The 19,747-nt window shown below is 44.3% G+C and overlaps 1 protein-coding gene across 4 annotated transcripts in view; it reads right to left on the bottom strand.

Moving 5' to 3' along the window:
• Positions 1–19,747, bottom strand: part of LOC124038019 (low-density lipoprotein receptor-related protein 8-like) — a 309,270-nt gene that overhangs the window by 80,562 nt on the left and 208,961 nt on the right. For all 4 annotated transcript variants that reach the window (XM_046353379.1, XM_046353380.1, XM_046353377.1 and 1 more), the window contains exons 7-9: positions 18,524–18,646; positions 5,061–5,180; positions 4,699–4,824 (exon numbers count right to left, since the gene is read on the bottom strand). In XM_046353379.1, the coding sequence (XP_046209335.1) occupies positions 4,699–4,824; positions 5,061–5,180; positions 18,524–18,646 (369 nt within the window). The remainder of the gene's footprint in view (positions 1–4,698; positions 4,825–5,060; positions 5,181–18,523; positions 18,647–19,747) is intronic.

Below are 19,747 nucleotides of genomic sequence, written 5' to 3'. Positions count from 1 at the left end.
TCAGGCTCAGACTGAGGTTCCTGCAGTGGACGACTGGTTCAGGCGCGCGGAGGAGAGATGGGAAGCCGTCCGTGTCCACCTTCAACTGTCACGACTTCCGCCGTAGTTGGTCCCTTTCCTTGTTGGGGCGGCGTTCGGCGGTCGAAGTCACCGACCTTCTAGCCATCGCTGATCCACTTTTCATTTTCCATTGGTTTTGTCTTGTCTTGTATCACACCTGGTTTCAATCCCATTCATTACATGTTGTGTATTTAACCCTCTGTTCCCCCTCATTGTCCTTGTCGGTGATTGTTTGTTTGCAAGCATTGTGCAAGTTATGTTCTGGTTTGAAACGGATTTTGTACCCACTTGTTTTATTTAGTATATTTTGGTTTTCTGAGTTTTTGAGCACTTATTAAACTGCTCCGTTTATACCAAGTTCGATCTCCCACGCCTGACTTCCCTGCCACCAGCACACCCCCCCATACACCAAGTTCTAAAATTCTCCGTTAGAATTGCCCTGCTTTTATTTTGTCACACTCATGACCGTAAGCTATTTTCTGTAATTAGTTCACCATTCATTTGTAAATAATGATCTTGTTGTGAGTTTATTTTTCTGCAATAATAAATACAGATGAGCTAAAGTTAAATATTAGTCTAGTATACAAATTAAGAAATGTCAGATTGGAGAGGATTGTCACATTTTCGTATTGACTCAAAAGAAACGTGCTATTTCACTACTATTTCACTACTATTTCACTACTATTTCACTACTATTTCACTATTGAATCACACTTTGTTTTCCTTTTCTTTTTCATTTATGTTTAATATATTTTTTTTGACGTGTCCATTTTATTTAAATTAATGTTACTGTCGTCTTAGGCCTATAAGGCCCAATGTGAAAAGGGGTTTCTGTTTGTTCACTTGTTTACATGGATATGCTTCTTAATAAAATCCTATTTGAAACAAGCCATTACACTTTGTTATTATCATGGCATTTCATTATTCTTATTCAGATTATCACTTATAAATATTAAATCTACAAATGAAGAAATGCCAGGTTGGAGGGGATCTGTCGCATCGAGTCAAAATAAAGATATATGCAACTAATTATGACAAATGTTAAGAAAATGTTGAGCAATGTAATAAAGTAACGACTATATATTATATGACTAAATATTAGTCTAGTATACAAATTACGAAATGTCAGATTGGAGAGTGAGTTGCGTTACACGTTATGTTGGCGAACAAGTTGTTATGCTACGCTATCCTTACGAACCGCTTAGCATTACAGCAGTATGCACAGGTATGTCAGCTAGTTACATAACGTTAGCTGGCTACTAATACATCGAACATTGCCAGGCTAACTATCCGCTATCTAACTAACTACCCACATTTTATTGACTTTATTATTCACATCATTCTTAGCTAAGTGTGGCTGGCTATTTACTCAGATTTGGCTATTTACTCAGATTTCAGAGCACTCGCGCACAGAATATCTGATATACGAACGCTCAACACCCGTTGAATATGGCCGATGTCAGTAAATGTTGGCAAAAATAAAAACTTTATTAAATTGTTTCCAGCCGCACAGTTACAGTCACCAATGCTCTCCACAACATGAAAACAGTCTAATCAGCTCTGCTAGGGCGTGTAAAATGGTCAGAGTGAGGTGTTCTTTCATTTGTGTCTGGAAATAGCTAGCAAAGCTAGACAAAGTTAGCCAGTTAGCTTGGGTGCTTGGCTGCCGTTGAACGCTGGGATCAGTCCTACTCCTCAGCCAGTGGCATAGTGTGTGCGCAGTGTGTGCGCGCTCTGAAAACTCCGAGAGTGAAATGCTCTGAATTTAAGAACGGACGATCTGACAGTATTTGAACTAGCCAGCAAACTTAACATGAGCTAACGAGAGGAGAGAGAGCGAGACAATTTGACCCTTTTGTCCTTTAACTATTTCCACATTTCCACAACACTGTTATAGCCATAATATGACATTTTAAATGTCTCTTCGTTGGAACTTTTGTGAGTGTAACGTTTACAGTTTTGTATCGTTGATTTCACTTTTGTTTATTATCTATTCCACTTGCTTTGGCAATGCAAACATATTTTTCACATGCCAATAAAGCCCATTGAATTGAATTGAGAGGGGGGGGGTTAAACAGTAGGGAGGCATCCATTGGATCTTCTCCCTCTGACCTCTGACCTGTCCATATGGCTGTTGATTTCCTGTTACTCGTTTCCCCTCTCTTCCTCTTCTATATCTCTCTTTTTGTCCTCTTCTCTCTGATCCTACTCTTCCTGCCTCGCCTATCTCTCTGCGTCTCTGTATTTTTTCTCCTCAGTCTCTCCCTTAGTCTCTTTCCTCTCTCTCACTATGCTCCCTTCCTCCCTCCATTGAAATATATAACGGCGCAGTGTCCCTCCGAGCGTCTGTCAAGACAAGCAGCGATGTCATCCGGCTCTGTCTCGTATGGGCGTGCCTCTGCTCAGCTCAGCCCCAGTCTGTCATAATGAGACTAGAACCGAGGCTACAGAGCAGACACAGACACCAGGAGTGGATGGGCTCAATCACAAACAGTGCTCTCTCAAGTGCTAGTCTGACATGGATCTAATGGATTATACATGAAAATCGTTTATTTCTCTCCCTCTTCCCTCTGCAGGAGCGATCATCTGATTATGAAGGGGAAAAACCTGCACACCTCAGTGTTTATGGAAATAGAGTACGTTTTATTGAACTGTTTTTGAGGATTTAACTGTTCGCATGATGTGGATTGGGCTGTGAAACAGACGGTTTGTGATGTAGAGAATGCCGCAGTACAATTGCAGCCCCTGGCGCACACGAATGCACAAAGGCAACAGTGAGCGCCAATCAGTTATGTCATTAACTATTGGCGAGTGATACTGCACCCAGGGTAAACAAAATAAACATACAATGAAATTATTGTGGTGAAATGACTTGTGGGAATCAACTTGCCGAGTTGTACTTGTAGGAGAACTGGAGAGAGCTGTTCAGCTCATAACAACGAGCGAAACATGTGAACCCAACATGACACCAACCTGGGAGTCGTAGATTTAATTAGCCAACACACTGTTCGTAGTAAACTACAGAGCCATATGGGATACTTTTGTCTAAATCAATATGTGTGGTAGCTAAGATTAAAACGGGCAAAACACTTCAGAAAGTAAGTCAAATAAGTATTCTTATAAACACTTTCTCTATCCAGCCTCCAAGGGCCTTCTAACGCATTTCCAGTGAGCAGTAAAACAGTTCAAAGTGTTGGAATAAAAATCTGTAGTAATGGGCCAATGTCCTTGAATCAGTGTTTGGATGAAGGGTAATAATGGTATAGAGTTCCCTGAACACGGCTTTGTGCCTTCAGGCCAGAACACAAATAAAGCCTGAAGTTTCCAGCTCCGTGTGCTCAACGACATCGTCACTTCAGCTGTCAGCTCCTGTAAATGTACTAAACCTAACACAGTGGAATGCGAGCGTGCGTTATCTGTAAATTGGTGTGAGCGTGTGTGTGTGTGTGTGTGTGTGTGTGTGTGTGTGTGTGTGTGTGTGTGTGTGTGTGTGTGTGTGTGTGTGTGTGTGTGTGTGTGTGTGTGTGTGTGTGTGTGTGTGTGTGTGTTGATGTGTGTGTGTGTGTGTGTGTCTGTTGATGTGTGTGTGTGTGTGTCTGTTGATGTGTCCACATGTCAAACTATTTTTCCCCCCCTGAAGTGCCATAGCCCACAGGCTAGCGCTTCTACAACCCCGCACATCAGACGGTGAGCAGCTGGAGCATCAAACGACAGTTGGAAAGAGGAGATGTAGAACGTTCAATCGACAGACTAAGTTAACGAAACAATCGCTTATGATCATTAGTCAACACTCCTGCTATTAGATCAAGTTTATCTACGTTAATAATCCCCCACCCCAAAAAAAAAAAATTCTCCCAAAATGAATGTGTGCCCATTTAAACGGTTTTGACGGTTGGTTCATTTTCATGACGGCCTTCATCCATAACTGTCAGTTACACGGGTATTCAATTACCGCCACAGCCCTACCAGGAACTATTACAATAATACACACATACATACACAGACACACACACCGACACGCTGTCCCCCTCCCTTCCGCTCTAATAATAAACGGCCCGAGCTTTCTGAGTATGTGCTCACTCTAACAGTAATAGAGATGTGCTCGGATGGAAGGTAATCAATGGCATTTTCTACGCCACTTAGAGCAAAGCCGAGCCCGTTCCCGCTTAAGCCCCCTCATTACCATGTAACGATCCAACCTGGGAATGATGCTGCTAATCACAAACCATGTATTTCTCTACAGTCTGAGTCTGAGAGAGGGCCCAAAGTTAAGACCAGGGCATTGGTTGCTATTCATGGCCAGGCTAGTGTGTTTACCGTGGGGCACGGTGAGATACAATGCCAGGCTGTGTCCTACAGTGCCCTGACAGGCCCCCCCATAGCAAGGGAGAGACACGGAGGGAATGGTTCTCTTTTAATCACCGCCCAGAGAAGCAAAGGCAAATATTTGCCTTTTCCGAACGCCCTGCATACAAAGAAAGTCCTTTCATATTGGACAGGCTGAGAACAGACGGTGATGCTGCTGAGATGTGTGTGCGTGTGTGTGTGTGTTTGTGTGCATATGCAAGCTTGTGCGCGTGTATGTGTGTCCATGTCTCTTCTGTGGTTGCCGGGGACATTATGGGCTGTCTCACTCACCCACGGCCTTGCAGGTCTTGGTGCTGGGGTCCATCTCATAGCCCTCGTAACATTCACACTTGTAGTCTCCTTTGTAGTTGACGCAGACCTGTCCGCAGGCGTCAGGGTTCTCACACTCGTCTATGTCTGAGGAGGGATATCAGAAGCGCATCAATTACACTGGACACACTCGGTCTCTACTAAGACAGGATGGACAGCAGGAGAGAGAGAGATATCTGGGCCATTTACTCTATGTAGCTACCGCCTGGAACGAGAGAGCACGAGAAGAGAAGGAAATGTGTGGGAGATTGAGAGAGCAACTTTCAGAGAGCGCAATCATTGGTAAGGCTTTGCTAAGTGGGACATATTGTATGGGACTCTACCTCCACAGGTCTTCTTGTCCATTAGTTTGTATCCAGTGGGACAGTCACACTCATAGCCGATCCTCCGGTCTCTGCAGACGTGAGAGCAGCCTCCATTGTTGTCTGCGCACTCATTCACACCTAGAAAGAGAGGGATGAAGGGAGAAATAGAGGAAGGGGAGTCAAACATAAATAAAACAACCAAGATATTGGCCTATATGTGTGTGGGTGTGTGTCTGAGGTTGCCTCTAGGGGAATGTGCTGCTATCAGACACCTGGAACCATTCCAGAATGCACTGGGGCAGGGCTCAGAAGGGGGTGGCTTCGCACCAGATGCCCCTCGCTAATCTGATTTCCTTTGGGGAGCAGGTTTCCTCCCCTTATCCCTCTATCCATTCTGGCTCCTCCTCCCCTTATCCATTCATCCCTCCTCCTATCCCTCTATCTAGCCCTCCTATCCCCCTATCCATCCCTCCTCTTTACCTTCCTCTATCCATCCCTCCTCCTATCCCTCTATCCATCCCTCCTCCTCACCTTCCTCTATCCATCCCTCCTCCTATCCCTTTATACATCCCTCCTCCTTACCTTCCTCTATCCATCCCTCCTCCTTACCTTCCTCTATCCATCCCTCCTCCTCACCTTCCTCTATCCATCCCTCCTCCAATCCCTTTATCCATCCCTCCTCCTTACCTTCCTCTATCCATCCCTCCTCCTATCCCTCTATCCATCCCTCCTCCTATCCCTTTATCCATCCCTCCTCCTATCCCTTTATACATCCATCCCTCCTCCTCACCTTCCTCTATCCATCCCTCCTCCTATCCCTTTATCCATCCCTCCTCCTTACCTTCCTCTATCCATCCCTCCTCCTTACCTTACTCTATCCATCCCTCCTCCTTACCTTCCTCTATCCATCCCTTTATCCATCCCTCCTCCTATCCCTTTATCCATCCCTCCTCCTTACCTTCCTCTATCCATCCCTCCTCCTATCCCTTTATCCATCCCTCCTCCTTACCTTCCTCTATCCATCCCTCCTCCTATCCCTTTATCCATCCCTCCTCCTTACCTTCCTCTATCCATCCCTCCTCCTATCCCTTTATACATCCCTCCTCCTTACCTTCCTCTATCCATCCCTCCCCCTATCCCTTTATCCATCCCTCCCTGACCTTCCTCTATCCATCCCTCCTCCTATCCCTTTATCCATCCCTCCTCCTTACCTTCCTCTATCCATCCCTCCTCCTATCCCTTTATACATCCCTCCTCCTTACCTTCCTCTATCCATCCCTCCTCCTTACCTTCCTCTATCCATCCCTCCTCCTCACCTTCCTCTATCCATCCCTCCTCCAATCCCTTTATCCATCCCTCCTCCTTACCTTCCTCTATCCATCCCTCCTCCTATCCCTCTATCCATCCCTCCTCCTATCCCTTTATCCATCCCTCCTCCTATCCCTTTATCCATCCCTCCTCCTTACCTCCCTCTATCCATCCCTCCTCCTATCCCTTTATCCATCCCTCCTCCTTACCTTCCTCTATCCATCCCTCCTCCTTACCTTACTCTATCCATCCCTCCTCCTTACCTTCCTCTATCCATCCCTTTATCCATCCCTCCTCCTATCCCTTTATCCATCCCTCCTCCTTACCTTCCTCTATCCATCCCTCCTCCTATCCCTTTATCCATCCCTCCTCCTTACCTTCCTCTATCCATCCCTCCTCCTATCCCTTTATCCATCCCTCCTCCTTACCTTCCTCTATCCATCCCTCCTCCTATCCCTTTATACATCCCTCCTCCTTACCTTCCTCTATCCATCCCTCCCCCTATCCCTTTATCCATCCCTCCTCCTGACCTTCCTCTATCCATCCCTCCTCCTATCCCTTTATCCATTCCTCCTCCTATCCCCCTATCCATCCCTTTATCCATCCCTCCTCCTATCCCTTTATCCATCCCTCCTCCTATCCCCCTATCCATCCCTTTATCCATCCCTCCTCCTATCCCTTTATCCATCCCTCCTCTTTACCTTCCTCTATCCATCCCTCCTCCTATCCCTCTATCCATCCCTCCTCCTCACCTTCCTCTATCCATCCCTCCTCCTATCCCTTTATACATCCCTCCTCCTTACCTTCCTCTATCCATCCCTCCTCCTCACCTTCCTCTATCCATCCCTCCTCCTATCCCTTTATACATCCCTCCTCCTTACCTTCCTCTATCCATCCCTCCTCCTTACCTTCCTCTATCCATCCCTCCTCCAATCCCTTTATCCATCCCTCCTCCTTACCTTCCTCTATCCATCCCTCCTCCTATCCCTCTATCCATCCCTCCTCCTATCCCTTTATCCATCCCTCCTCCTATCCCTTTATCCATCCCTCCTCCTTACCTCCCTCTATCCATCCCTCCTCCTATCCCTTTATCCATCCCTCCTCCTTACCTTCCTCTATCCATCCCTCCTCCTTACCTTACTCTATCCATCCCTCCTCCTTACCTTCCTCTATCCATCCCTTTATCCATCCCTCCTCCTATCCCTTTATCCATCCCTCCTCCTTACCTTCCTCTATCCATCCCTCCTCCTATCCCTTTATCCATCCCTCCTCCTTACCTTCCTCTATCCATCCCTCCTCCTATCCCTTTATCCATCCCTCCTCCTGACCTTCCTCTATCCATCCCTCCTCCTATCCCTTTATCCATTCCTCCTCCTATCCCCCTATCCATCCCTTTATCCATCCCTCCTCCTATCCCTTTATCCATCCCTCCTCCTATCCCCCTATCCATCCCTTTATCCATCCCTCCTCCTATCTCTTTATCCATCCCTCCTCCTATCCCCCTATCCATCCCTCCTCCTATCCCTTCCTCTATCCATCCCTCCTCCTATCCCTTTATCCATCCCTCCTCCTTACTTTCCTCTATCCATCCCTCCTCCTATCCCTTCCTCTATCCATCCCTTCCTCTATCCATCCCTCCTCCTATCCCTTTATCCATCCCTCCTCCTTACCTTCCTCTATCCATCCCTCCTCCTATCCCTTTATCCATCGCTCCTCCTTACCTTCCTCTATCCATCCCTCCTCCTATCCCTTTATCCATCCCTCCTCCTTACCTTCCTCTATCCATCCCTCCTCCTATCCCTTTATCCATCCCTCCTCCTATCCCTTTATCCATCCCTCCTCCTTACCTTCCCTCTCTTTCATTCTGTTCCCCTTTCAGTATCCATCCTCCCTTACCCCCCTCTTTCTCTCTCTATCATTCCTTATAGCACGTTATCGCTCTGTTTTCCTGTCTCCCCGTCACCCTCCCTCCCATAAGCAGGGCTTTACAGTGCTGCGATTTGTAGAATGTTTTATTTGGCAGCACCGTGCCCCTAGAAAAATATGAAACACCCAACTGCAGATTACCGCTTCAATATCTCAAATATTTTCCATTGTGCTCCTACATTTCTTTGTGTGCTCCGACATTTCTTTGTGTGCTCCGACATTTCTACTTGTGCTCCTTGTAAAACATTTCAGCGCAGAGCCCTGATAAGCCTAGCGGGTAGAGTGGGGTTGAGAGCTGACACTTCATTATTGCTACAGTCGTGCGTGAGAGGAAGACAGGGGGAGGCTGGAGGATGTTGTACAAAACACAAGCTGGTCATTTATGAATATCTTAACTTCCATGTTAATGAATAACAAACAGCACATGTCCACTTATACTATAGCTAGAGAACGTGGCATCAAGATAAAACAAGACCGGCAAATGCGTATACAGCTTCAGTAATACACAAATCAATATAATGTAAACCAATTCCAACAGAACATAAATATGTATGGCAAAGTAAAGAGATCTAATGTCACAGAGCTACTGTATGCACGATGGGTATCATAAATATTCACCCCCTTGGATTTTGTCACATTTGTTGCATTTAATTGTGATGTTTTTGTCATTGATCTGGAAAAAAATCATCCGGAATGTCAAAATGAAAAGAAAATTCTACGCATTTTTACAAATTAATACAAATGTAAAAGCTGTATATATACAATGAACACAATTATAAACGCAACATGTAAAGTGTTGGTCCCATGTTTCATGAGTTGAAATAACAGATCCCAGAAATGTTCCATTCACACAAAAATCTTATTTCTCAAAAATGTGGTGCACAAATTTATTTACATCCCTGTTAGTGAGTATTTGAGCCTTTATCAAGATAATCTATCAACCTGACAGGTGTGGCATATCAAGAAGCTGATTAAAAAGCATGATCGTTACATAGGTGCAACTTGTGCTGGGAACAATAAAGGGCCACACAACACAATGCCACAGGTGTCTCAAGTTTAGTAGTCAATCACCACCTTCCGGAGACACCTGAAACCCCACCTCTTTAAGGAATACCTAGGATAGGTTAAGTAATCCCTCTCACCCCACCCCCCCTAAGTTTTAGATGCACTATTGTTAAGTGACTGTCCCACTGGATGTCATAAGGTGAATGCACCAATTTGTAAGTCGCTCTGGATAAGAGCGTCTGCTAAATGACTTAAATGTAAATGTAAATGTAGTACAGTTGTCATGATGACTGCAAGAATGTCCACCAGAACTGTTGTACATTTCTCTACCATAATAACGTTGTTTTAGAGAATTTAGCAGAACGTCCAACCGGGCTCACAACTGCAGACCACGTGGAGGTCCTGGTCCAGCCCAGGACCTCCACATCTGGTTTCTTCACCTGCGGGATCGTCCGAGGGGAGGGGGGAAGGGGGGGTGCTGAGGAGTATTTCTGTCTAGAATAAAGCCCTTTTGTGGGGAAAAACTCATTCTGATTGGCTGGACCTGGCTCCCCTTTGGATGGGCCTGGCTCCCAAGTGGGTGGGCCTATGCCCTCCCAGGCCGACCCATTGTTGCATCCCTGCCCAGTTGTGAAATCCATACATTAGGGCTTAATTTATTTATTTAAAATGTCTGATTTCCAAATGTGAACTGCATGTTGAAATTGTTGCATGTTTATAATTTTATTCAGTATAGTTGTTGCATACAGATGTAGGATCTCTATTGTTTTATTTAATACTAATTTAAGAACTATAATATAGATGTTGCACATAGATATAGGATCTTAATTTGAGCCAGTTTGTTACAGCAGAAGAATAATCTTGCAGCAAAAGGAAATGTGAATTATTATGAGGATTATATAGTGCCTTCAGAAAGTATTCAGACCCCTTAACTTTTTCCACGTTTTGTTTACTTTACAGCCTTATTCCTCAGCAATCTACACACAATATCCCATAATGACAAAGTGAAAACCGAATTATAGAGATTTTTGCATAAACAACAGAAGTGATTCATTCTATTTCTATTTCTGATTTTTGTGACTCCTCTCTTTGGCTGAAAAAAATGTCTGTGTTTTTCTGTGACTTGGCTCTGACCGAACATAATCGTTTGTGGTGCTTTCGCTGTAGAGCCTATTTGAAATCGGACACTGTGAAATACCTTATTAAACAGAAATACCTTATTTACATAAGTATTAAGACCCTTTGCTATGAGACTCGAAATTGAGCTCAGGTGCATCCTGTTTCCATTGATCATCCTTGAGATGTTTCTACAACTTGATTGGAGTCCACCTGTGGTAAATTCAATTGATTGGACATGATTTACATATGTCTATATAAGGTCCCACAGTTGACAGTGCATGTCAGAGCAAAAACCAAGCCATGAAGTTGAAGGAATTGTCTGTAGAGCACTGAGACAGGATTGTGTCAAGGCACAGATCTGGGGAAGGGTACCAAAACATTTCTGCAGCATTGAAGGTCCCCAAGAACACAGTGGCCTCCATCATTCTTAAATGGAAGAAGTTTGGAACCACCAAGACTCTTCCTAGAGCTGGCCGCCTGGCCAAACTAAGCAATCGGGGGAGAAGGGCCTTGGTCAGGGAGGTGACTAAGAACCCGATGGTCACTCTGGCAAAGCTCTAGAGTTTCTCTATGGTGATGGGAGAACCTTCCAGAAGGACAATCATCTCTGCAGCACTCCAGCAATCAGGCCTTTATGGTAGTGGCCAGATGGAAGCCACTCCACAGTAAAAGGCACATGACAGTCTGCTTGGAGTTTCCCAAAAAGCCACCTAAATACTGTCAGACCATGGGAAACAAGATTCTCTGCTCTGATTAAACAAAGATTGAAGTCTTTGGCCTGAATACCAAGCGTCATGTCTGGAGGAAACCTGGCACCATCCCCAGGGTGAAGCATGGTGGTGGCAGCATCATCATGTTTTCAGCGGCATGGACTGGGAAACAAGTCAGCATTGAGGCAAAGATGAACAGAGCAAAGTACAGAGAGATCCTTGATGAAAACCGTCTCCAGAGCATTCAGGACTTCAGCTTTACCTTCCCACAGGAGTGGCTTCGGGACAAGTCTCTGAATGTCCTTAAGTGGCCCAGTCAGAGCCCGGACTTGAACCCGATCGAACATCTCTGTAAAGACCTGAAAATAGCTGTGCAGCGACGCTCCCCATCCAACCTGGCAGAGCTTGAGAGGATCTGCAGAGGAGAAGGGGAGAAACTCCCCAAATACAGGTGTGCCAAGCTTGTAGCGTCATACCCAAGAAGATTCGAGGCTGTAATCGCTGCCGAAGGTGCTTCAACAAAGTACTGAGTAAAGTGTCTGAATAATTATGTAAATGTTATATTTCAGTTGTTTATTCTTCATAAATTTGCAAAACTGTCTAAAAACTAGTTTTTGCTTTGTAATCATAGCAAGCCTGAATTAGTTCAGGAGTAAAAATTGACTTAACAAATCACATAATAAGTTACATGGACTCACTGTGTGAAAAAATAGGGGTTGAATTTTTTTTTTTAAAGACTACCCCTTCCTCTGTACCCCATACATGCAACATCTGTAAGGTCCCTTGGTCAAGTGTTGAATTTCAAGCACCGATTAAACTACAAAGACCAGGGAGCTTTTTTGAAAGCCTCATAAGGGCAGAAGGGCAGTGACTGGTAGATGATTAGCTTCTTATGGCAGGGGGCAGTATTGAGTAACTTGGATGAATAAGGTGCCCAGAGGTGCCCAGAGTAAACTGCCTGCTACTCAGTCCCAGTTACTAATATATGCATATGAGTAGATTTGGATAGAAAACAGTTTCTAAAACTGTTTGAATGACGTCTGTGAGTATAACGGAACTCCTATAGCAGGCAAAAACCTGAGAAAAAATCCAACCCAGAAGTGGGAAATCTGAGGTTTGTCGTTTTTCAACTCATTCCTTATTGAAGATACAGTGGGATATGGGTCATGTTGCACTTTCTAAGGTTTCCACTAGATGTCAACAGTCTTTAGAACCTTGTTTGATGCTCCTACTGTGAAGTGGGGGTGAATGAGAGGGGAATGAGTCAGGGCTCTGGCAAGGTGCCATGAGCTCTTGAGGCTCATTCACGTGAGAGCAAACTCTGTTCCATTGCATTTCTACAGACAAAGGAATTCTCTGGTTGGAACATTATTGAAGATTTATGTTAAAAACATCCTAAAGATTGATTCTATACTTCGTTTGACATATTTCTGCGGTCTGTAACGGAACTTTTGGACTTTTCATCTGCTCGTGCGTCATGAATTTGGATTACTGGGCTGAACTCACTAAAACAAGGAGGTATTTGGACATAAAGATGAACTTTATAGAACAAATCAAACATTTATTGTGGAACTGGGATTTCTGGTAGTGCATTCTGATGAAGATCATCAAAGGTAAGTGAATATTTATAAGGCTATTTCTGACGTCTGTTGACTACACAACATGGCGGATACCTGTTTGGGTTGTTTTGGTCTCTGAGCGCCGTACTCAGATTATTGCATGGTATGATTTTTCCGTAAAGTTTTTTTGAAATCCGACACAGCGGTTGCATTAAGGAGAAGTGTATCTAAAGTTCCATGTATAACACTTGTATTTTCAACAACATTTATGATGAGTATTTCTGTAAATTGATGTGGCTCTCTGCAAAATCACGGGATGTTTTTGGAACTACTGAACATAACGTGCCAAAGTATACTGAGATGTTTTTATATAAATATGAACTTTATCGAACAAAACATACATGTATTGTGTAACATGAAGTCCTATGAGTGTCATCTGATGAAGATCATCAAAGGTTAGTGATTAATTCTCTCTCTATTTCTAATTTTTGTGACTCCTCTCTTTGGATGGAAAAAATGTCTGTGTTTTTCTGTGACTTGGCTCTGACCGAACATAATTGTTTGTGGTGCTTTCGACGTAAAGCCTATTTGAAATCGGACACTGTGGTGGGTTAAACAAGAAGTGTATCTTTAAAATGGCGTGAAATACTTGCATGTTTGAGGAATTTTTATTATGAGATTTCTGTTGTTTGAATTTGGCGCCCTGCACTTTCACTGGCTGTTGTTGTCCTATCGATCCTGTTAGCAGGATCTCAGCCCAAAGAGGTTTTAACAATAACACATCAGATATTTAATATCTCTTTAAACATGGTCAAGTGAATAATTATGCTGTCGATAATGTATTAAACCACCCAGACACATCAAAGATTCAGTCGCCCTTCTGAACTGAGCTGCAGAACAGGAAGGTAACTGCTCAGGGATGTCACCATGAGGCCATGAGAGTGAAAAGAAGAATACAAATATACAGAATAAAAATATTCCAAAACACGTATTCCGGATGCAACAAGGCACTAAAGTAATACTGCAAAAAATAAAATGGAAAGGAATAGACTTTTGGCTTAAATGCAAAGCGTTATGTTTGGGGCAAATCCAACACAACACATCACTGAGTAACTGCCTCTGTCATGTTTGTCATTTATTATCATGTCTTGTCCCTGTGCTCCCCATTCTATTCGTTTCCCTCTGCTGGTCTTATTAGGTTCTTTCCCTCTTTCTATCCCTCTCTCTCCCCCTCCCTCTCTCACTCTCTCGCTCTCTCTTCTCTCTATCGTTCCGTTCCTGCTCCCAGCTGTTCCTATTCCCCTAATCATCATTTAGTCTTCCCACACCTGTTCCCGATCCTTTCCCCTGATTAGAGTCCCTATTTCTTCCTTTGTGTTCCGTTCCTGTCCTGTCGGTTCCTTGTTTAGAATTCACCGTGCTGTGATTGTGTATCGCCCTGTCCTGTCGTGTTTTTGCCTTCTTTCACCGTGCTGTGATTGTGTATCGCCCTGTCCTGTCGTGTTTTTGCCTTCATCAGATGCTGCGTGTGAGCAGGTGTCTCTGTCAGCTACGGCCTGCGCCTACCCGAAGCGACCTGCAGTCTGTGGCCGCTTCTCCTGTTATTCCCCTCTACAGACTAGAGGATTTCTGTTATTCCCTGTTTGGACATTTCCTGTTAAGGATTCAGGATTTGTCGTTTTCTGTTTGGACTTGAATAAACTCTGTTTCTGTTAAGTCGCTTTTGGGTCCTCTTTCACCTGCATGACAGAAGGAACCGACCAAGGAATGGACCCAGCGACTTCAGACGCTCGTTACACTGCCGTCGAGATCCAAGGAGCCATGCTCGGCAGACACGAGCAGGAATTGTCTGCTGCTCGCCATGCCGTGGAGAACCTGGCCGCTCAGGTTTCCGACCTCTCTGGACAGTTCCAGAGTCTACGTCTCGTGCCACCTGTTACTTCCTGGTCTGCCGAGCCTCCAGAACCTAGGGTTAATAACCCACCTTGCTACTCCGGGCAGCCCACTGAGTGCCGCTCCTTTCTCACGCAGTGTGAGATTGTGTTCTCTCTCCAACCCAACACATACTCTAGAGAGAGAGCTCGGGTTGCTTACGTCATTTCACTCCTTACTGGCCGGGCTCGAGAATGGGGCACAGCTATCTGGGAGGCAAGGGCTGATTGCTCTAACAAGTTCCAGAACTTTAAAGAGGAGATGATTCGGGTTTTTGACCGTTCAGTTTTTGGTGGGGAGGCTTCTAGGGTCCTGGCTTCCTTATGCCAAGGTGAACGGTCCATAACGGATTATTCTATTGAGTTTCGCACTCTTGCTGCCTCTAGTGAGTGGAACGAGCCGGCGCTGCTCGCTCGTTTTCTGGAGGGACTCCACGCAGTGGTTAAGGATGAATTCTCTCCCGGGAGGTTCCTTCAGATGTGGACTCTTTGATTGCTCTCGCCATCCGCATAGAACGACGGGTAGATCTTCGTCACCGGGCTCGTGGAAGAGAGCTCGCATCAACGGTGTTTCCCTGCTCCGCATCGCAACCATCTCCCTCCTCTGGCTTTGAGACTGAGCCCATGCAGCTGGGAGGGATTCGCATCTCGACTAAGGAGAGGGAACGGAGGATCACCAACCGCCTGTGCCTCTATTGCGGAGTTGCTGGACATTTTGTTAATTCATGTCCAGTAAAAGCCAGAGCTCATCTGTAAGCGGAGGGCTACAGGTGAGCGCAACTACTCAAGTCTCTCCATCAAAATCCTGTACTACTTTGTCGGTCCATCTACGCTGGACCGGTTCGGGTGCTACATGTAGTGCCTTGATAGACTCTGGGGCTGAGGGTTGTTTCATGGACGAAGCATGGGTTCGGAAACATGACATTCCTTTCAGAGAGTTAGAGAAGCCTACGCCCATGTTCGCCTTAGATGGTAGTCATCTTCCCAGTATCAGATTTGAGACACTACCTTTAACCCTCACAGTATCTGGTAACCACAGTGAGACTATTTCTTTTTGATTTTCCGTTCACCGTTTACACCTGTTGTTTTGGGTCATCCCTGGCTAGTATGTCATAATCCTTCTATTAATTGGTCTAGTAATTCTATCCTATCCTGGAACGTTTCTTGTCATGTGAAGTGTTTAATGTCTGCCATCCCTCCCGTTTCTTCTGTCCCTACTTCTCAGGAGGAACCTGGCGATTTGACAGGAGTGCCGGAGGAATATCATGATCTGCGCACGGTCTTCAGTCGGTCCCGAGCCAACTCCCTTCCTCCTCACCGGTCGTATGATTGTAGTATTGATCTCCTTCCGGGGACCACTCCTCCTCGAGGTAGACTATACTCTCTGTCGGCTCCCGAACGTAAGGCTCTCGAGGATTATTTGTCTGTGTCTCTTGACGCCGGTACCATAGTGCCTTCTTCCTCTCCGGCCGGGGCGGGGTTCTTTTTTGTTAAGAAGAAGGACGGTACTCTGCGCCCCTGCGTGGATTATCGAGGGCTGAATGACATAACGGTTAAGAATCGTTATCCGCTTCCCCTTATGTCATCAGCCTTCGAGATTCTGCAGGGAGCCAGGTGCTTTACTAAGTTGGACCTTCGTAACGCTTACCATCTCGTGCGCATCAGAGAGGGGGACGAGTGGAAAACGGCGTTTAACACTCCGTTAGGGCATTTTGAGTACCGGGTTCTGCCGTTCGGTCTCGCCAATGCGCCAGCTGTTTTTCAGGCATTAGTTAATGATGTTCTGAGAGACATGCTGAACATCTTTGTTTTTGTCTATCTTGACGATATCCTGATTTTTTCTCCGTCACTCGAGATTCATGTTCAGCACGTTCGACGTGTTCTACAGCGCCTTTTAGAGAATTGTCTCTACGTAAAGGCTGAGAAGTGCTCTTTTCATGTCTCCTCTGTTACTTTTCTCGGTTCCGTTATTTCCGCTGAAGGCATTCAGATGGATTCCGCTAAGGTCCAAGCTGTCAGTGATTGGCCCGTTCCAAGGTCACGTGTCGAGTTGCAGCGCTTTTTAGGTTTCGCTAATTTCTATCGGCGTTTCATTCGTAATTTCGGTCAAGTTGCTGCCCCTCTCACAGCTCTTACTTCTGTCAAGACGTGTTTTAAGTGGTCCGGTTCCGCCCAGGGAGCTTTTGATCTTCTAAAAGAACGTTTTACGTCCGCTCCTATCCTCGTTACTCCTGACGTCACTAGACAATTCATTGTCGAGGTTGACGCTTCAGAGGTAGGATTTGTCGTTTTCTGTTTGGACTTGAATAAACTCTGTTTCTGTTAAGTCGCTTTTGGGTCCTCTTTCACCTGCATGACAGCCTCCCTATGTTCATGCATCATGTAATGGGTATGCTTGACATCGGCAAAGACTTTTTCAGGATAAAAAAATCTGCATGGCCAACCTGCAGGAAACCTGCTTCAGTCTGCTTTACACCAGATACTGGGAGAGGAAGTCATTGCCTTGGTATTTTAGCTAACCAAACCATCAGTCTTAGTTTGCTATTATGAAAATCAAATTCAACAATTCCAGGAATGGTTTCAATTTGACTTTTGGTTTCAAAAGCAGCTCAAACATTGAACATGTAAGAATTAACTATAGCCATGAATTTTACCATGCACATATGCCGTGCATTATAGGGAAATAATACATCATCTAGAATGCCGTTCAAGCCAATTAGAAATTAGTACTTAACAATCCCATGATGTCAGTGAAAAAATATTTTAAGAAATAATTTTCAAATGTCATTGGGCTCATATCTTGATCTGGAAATGATATTGTCGATGGTGTCAGAAAAATGAGGTTTTCATTCATTTTGGAGTAGCATGTCTTTTTTTTAAAGTCACCAGAACGGAGCTTCTCAGTCCTTCTACATAAAAATGTAACCCCCCCCTCTGCAACCTTTCCCCCAAGCTGTAATCGCTGCCAAAGGTGTTTCTAACATGTTTTGACTCAGGTGATTCAATATGACCGTTTTGAAGCTGAAGTGAGAGAAAATGAACTCCCGTTTTGGAGTGAAATGTTTTCTCGTGTCAAATGTTTCCTCACTACAACATATGATCATGATACGTTACATTGTGTTCATGTTTAACTGACGGAAAAAAAATCCAGGGTGGGGCGCATGCTAATCGTTTAGCAAGGTAACTGGAGCTCATGCAAAGTCAATGGAACAAACTGGCTAAATTAGCCAGCTAGCCATTTACATTTCATTGTTTTGTATGTTTAACTAGCTGGCTAGCTAGTTAGCTTAATGCCATTCACATTTTTCTAGCTTATGATAATGAAGTTTGCTAAATCTTGTTATCCTTACGTCTGCATTGCCATCAACTTGACTGGCAGCAGTTTGAGTGGATGGACAGAGCAGGGGCAACACCTCTTGATTGCTTGTTTGTTAGCTGATTAATTTCAGTACAGCTGTGGCAGTCAACTGGCTAAAACTAGTTATAGGAAATGAGTAAATGAATGGAGAAATTCTGTTTTAAAGATCTATGCTTCATATGTCATCTATTATTCAAGTCCATGTTGCTCATTGCTCATCATTGCTCCAGTGTCTCATACCCCTCTCCATTGCCAGCAATTTTGCTCAGCAATATTGCCTAAACAAATTGCATGTGTATTATCTATGGTGGAGCGCTAATCCATATGGTGCTTTATGGGTAATGTAGTCTGAGCCTGTTTCCTTGCTATGAACAACCTCAAGGGAAGAGTTGGTATTTGACGGTAACGAGCGAGCTGAGGATGATCCTGATTTATTCCCCCTCGATCAAATGAAGCTCCGATTACTACCAGAGTGACCATCTGCATGTCAACTGGATACTAATAGGTGTGTGCGTGTGGGTTGGGTGTGTGCCGGCATGCGTTAATGCATTCGTGTGTGTCTTACCGCACTCCTTCATAGGTTCGTCTGACCAGTCCTTGCAGTCTTCGATGGCATCACACACCTTGCTGCTGTCGATACACTCTCCATTCTTGCACATAAACTTCCTGGGGCCATCGCACTTAGTGGCTGGGAAAGACAGAGGGTAGAAAAATGGGGGTGGGGTTATAAAATAAGTAACAATGATATTTTGGTAGCTTAGCACTCTGTACCTGCAGTAGAGAAGATGATAGTGTATTAATTCAAAATACACTATATATACAAAAGTATTTGGATACCCATTGACATGAGTGGATTCAGCTATTTCAGCCACTATTTTCAGTCACTAGATCATTTATTTTGGTACAGTCCATATGTAACTTGTTTTTGGTCACAGGTCCAGGACTGGCTGAAGAATTGCAACATATACCTGGAGCTAACTCCGTAGATAATAAAACATATATATTTTAAAAAGATATGTGAATATATATATATATATATATATATATATATATATATATATATATATATATATATATATATATATATAGTAACAGTCAAAAGTTTGGACACACCTACTCATTCAAGGGTTTTTCTGTATTTTTCTAAATGTTCTACATTGTAGAATAATAGTGATGACATAAAACTATGAAATAACACATATGGAATCATGTAGTAACCAAAAATGTGTTAAACAAACCAAAATATATTTGATATTTGAGATTCTTCAAAGTAGAGGTGGCAGGTAGCCTAGTGGTTAGAGCGTTGGGCAGGTTGCTGGATCGAATACCTGAGCTGACAAGGTAAAAATCCGGTGTTCTACCCACTATTCCCCGGTAGGTCGTGATTGTAAATAACAATTTGTTCTTAACTGGCTTGCCTAGTTAAATAAAGGTTAAATAATACCATTTAAAAAATGACAGCTTTGCAAAATCTTCTCTCAACCAGTTTCATGAGGTAGTCACCTGGAATACTTTTTCAACAGTACCACCTATGCTGAGCACTTGTTGGCTGCTTTTCCTTCACTCTGCGGTCCAACTCATCCCAAACCATTTGAATTGGGTTGAGGTCGGGTGACTGTCACCTGATGCAGCACCATCCCTCTCCTTCTTGGTCAAATTGCCCTTACACAGCCTGGTGGTGTGTTTTAGGCCATTGTCCTGTTGATAGTCCCACTAAGCGCAAACCAGATGGGATGGCCAATCGCTGCAAAATGCTGTGGTAGCCATGTGGTAGCCATGCTGGTTAAGT

Source organism: Oncorhynchus gorbuscha, linkage group LG06, assembly GCF_021184085.1.
Source record: "Oncorhynchus gorbuscha isolate QuinsamMale2020 ecotype Even-year linkage group LG06, OgorEven_v1.0, whole genome shotgun sequence".
Lineage (NCBI taxonomy): Eukaryota > Metazoa > Chordata > Actinopteri > Salmoniformes > Salmonidae > Oncorhynchus > Oncorhynchus gorbuscha.
This window is presented reverse-complemented; position numbering and strand designations above follow the sequence as displayed.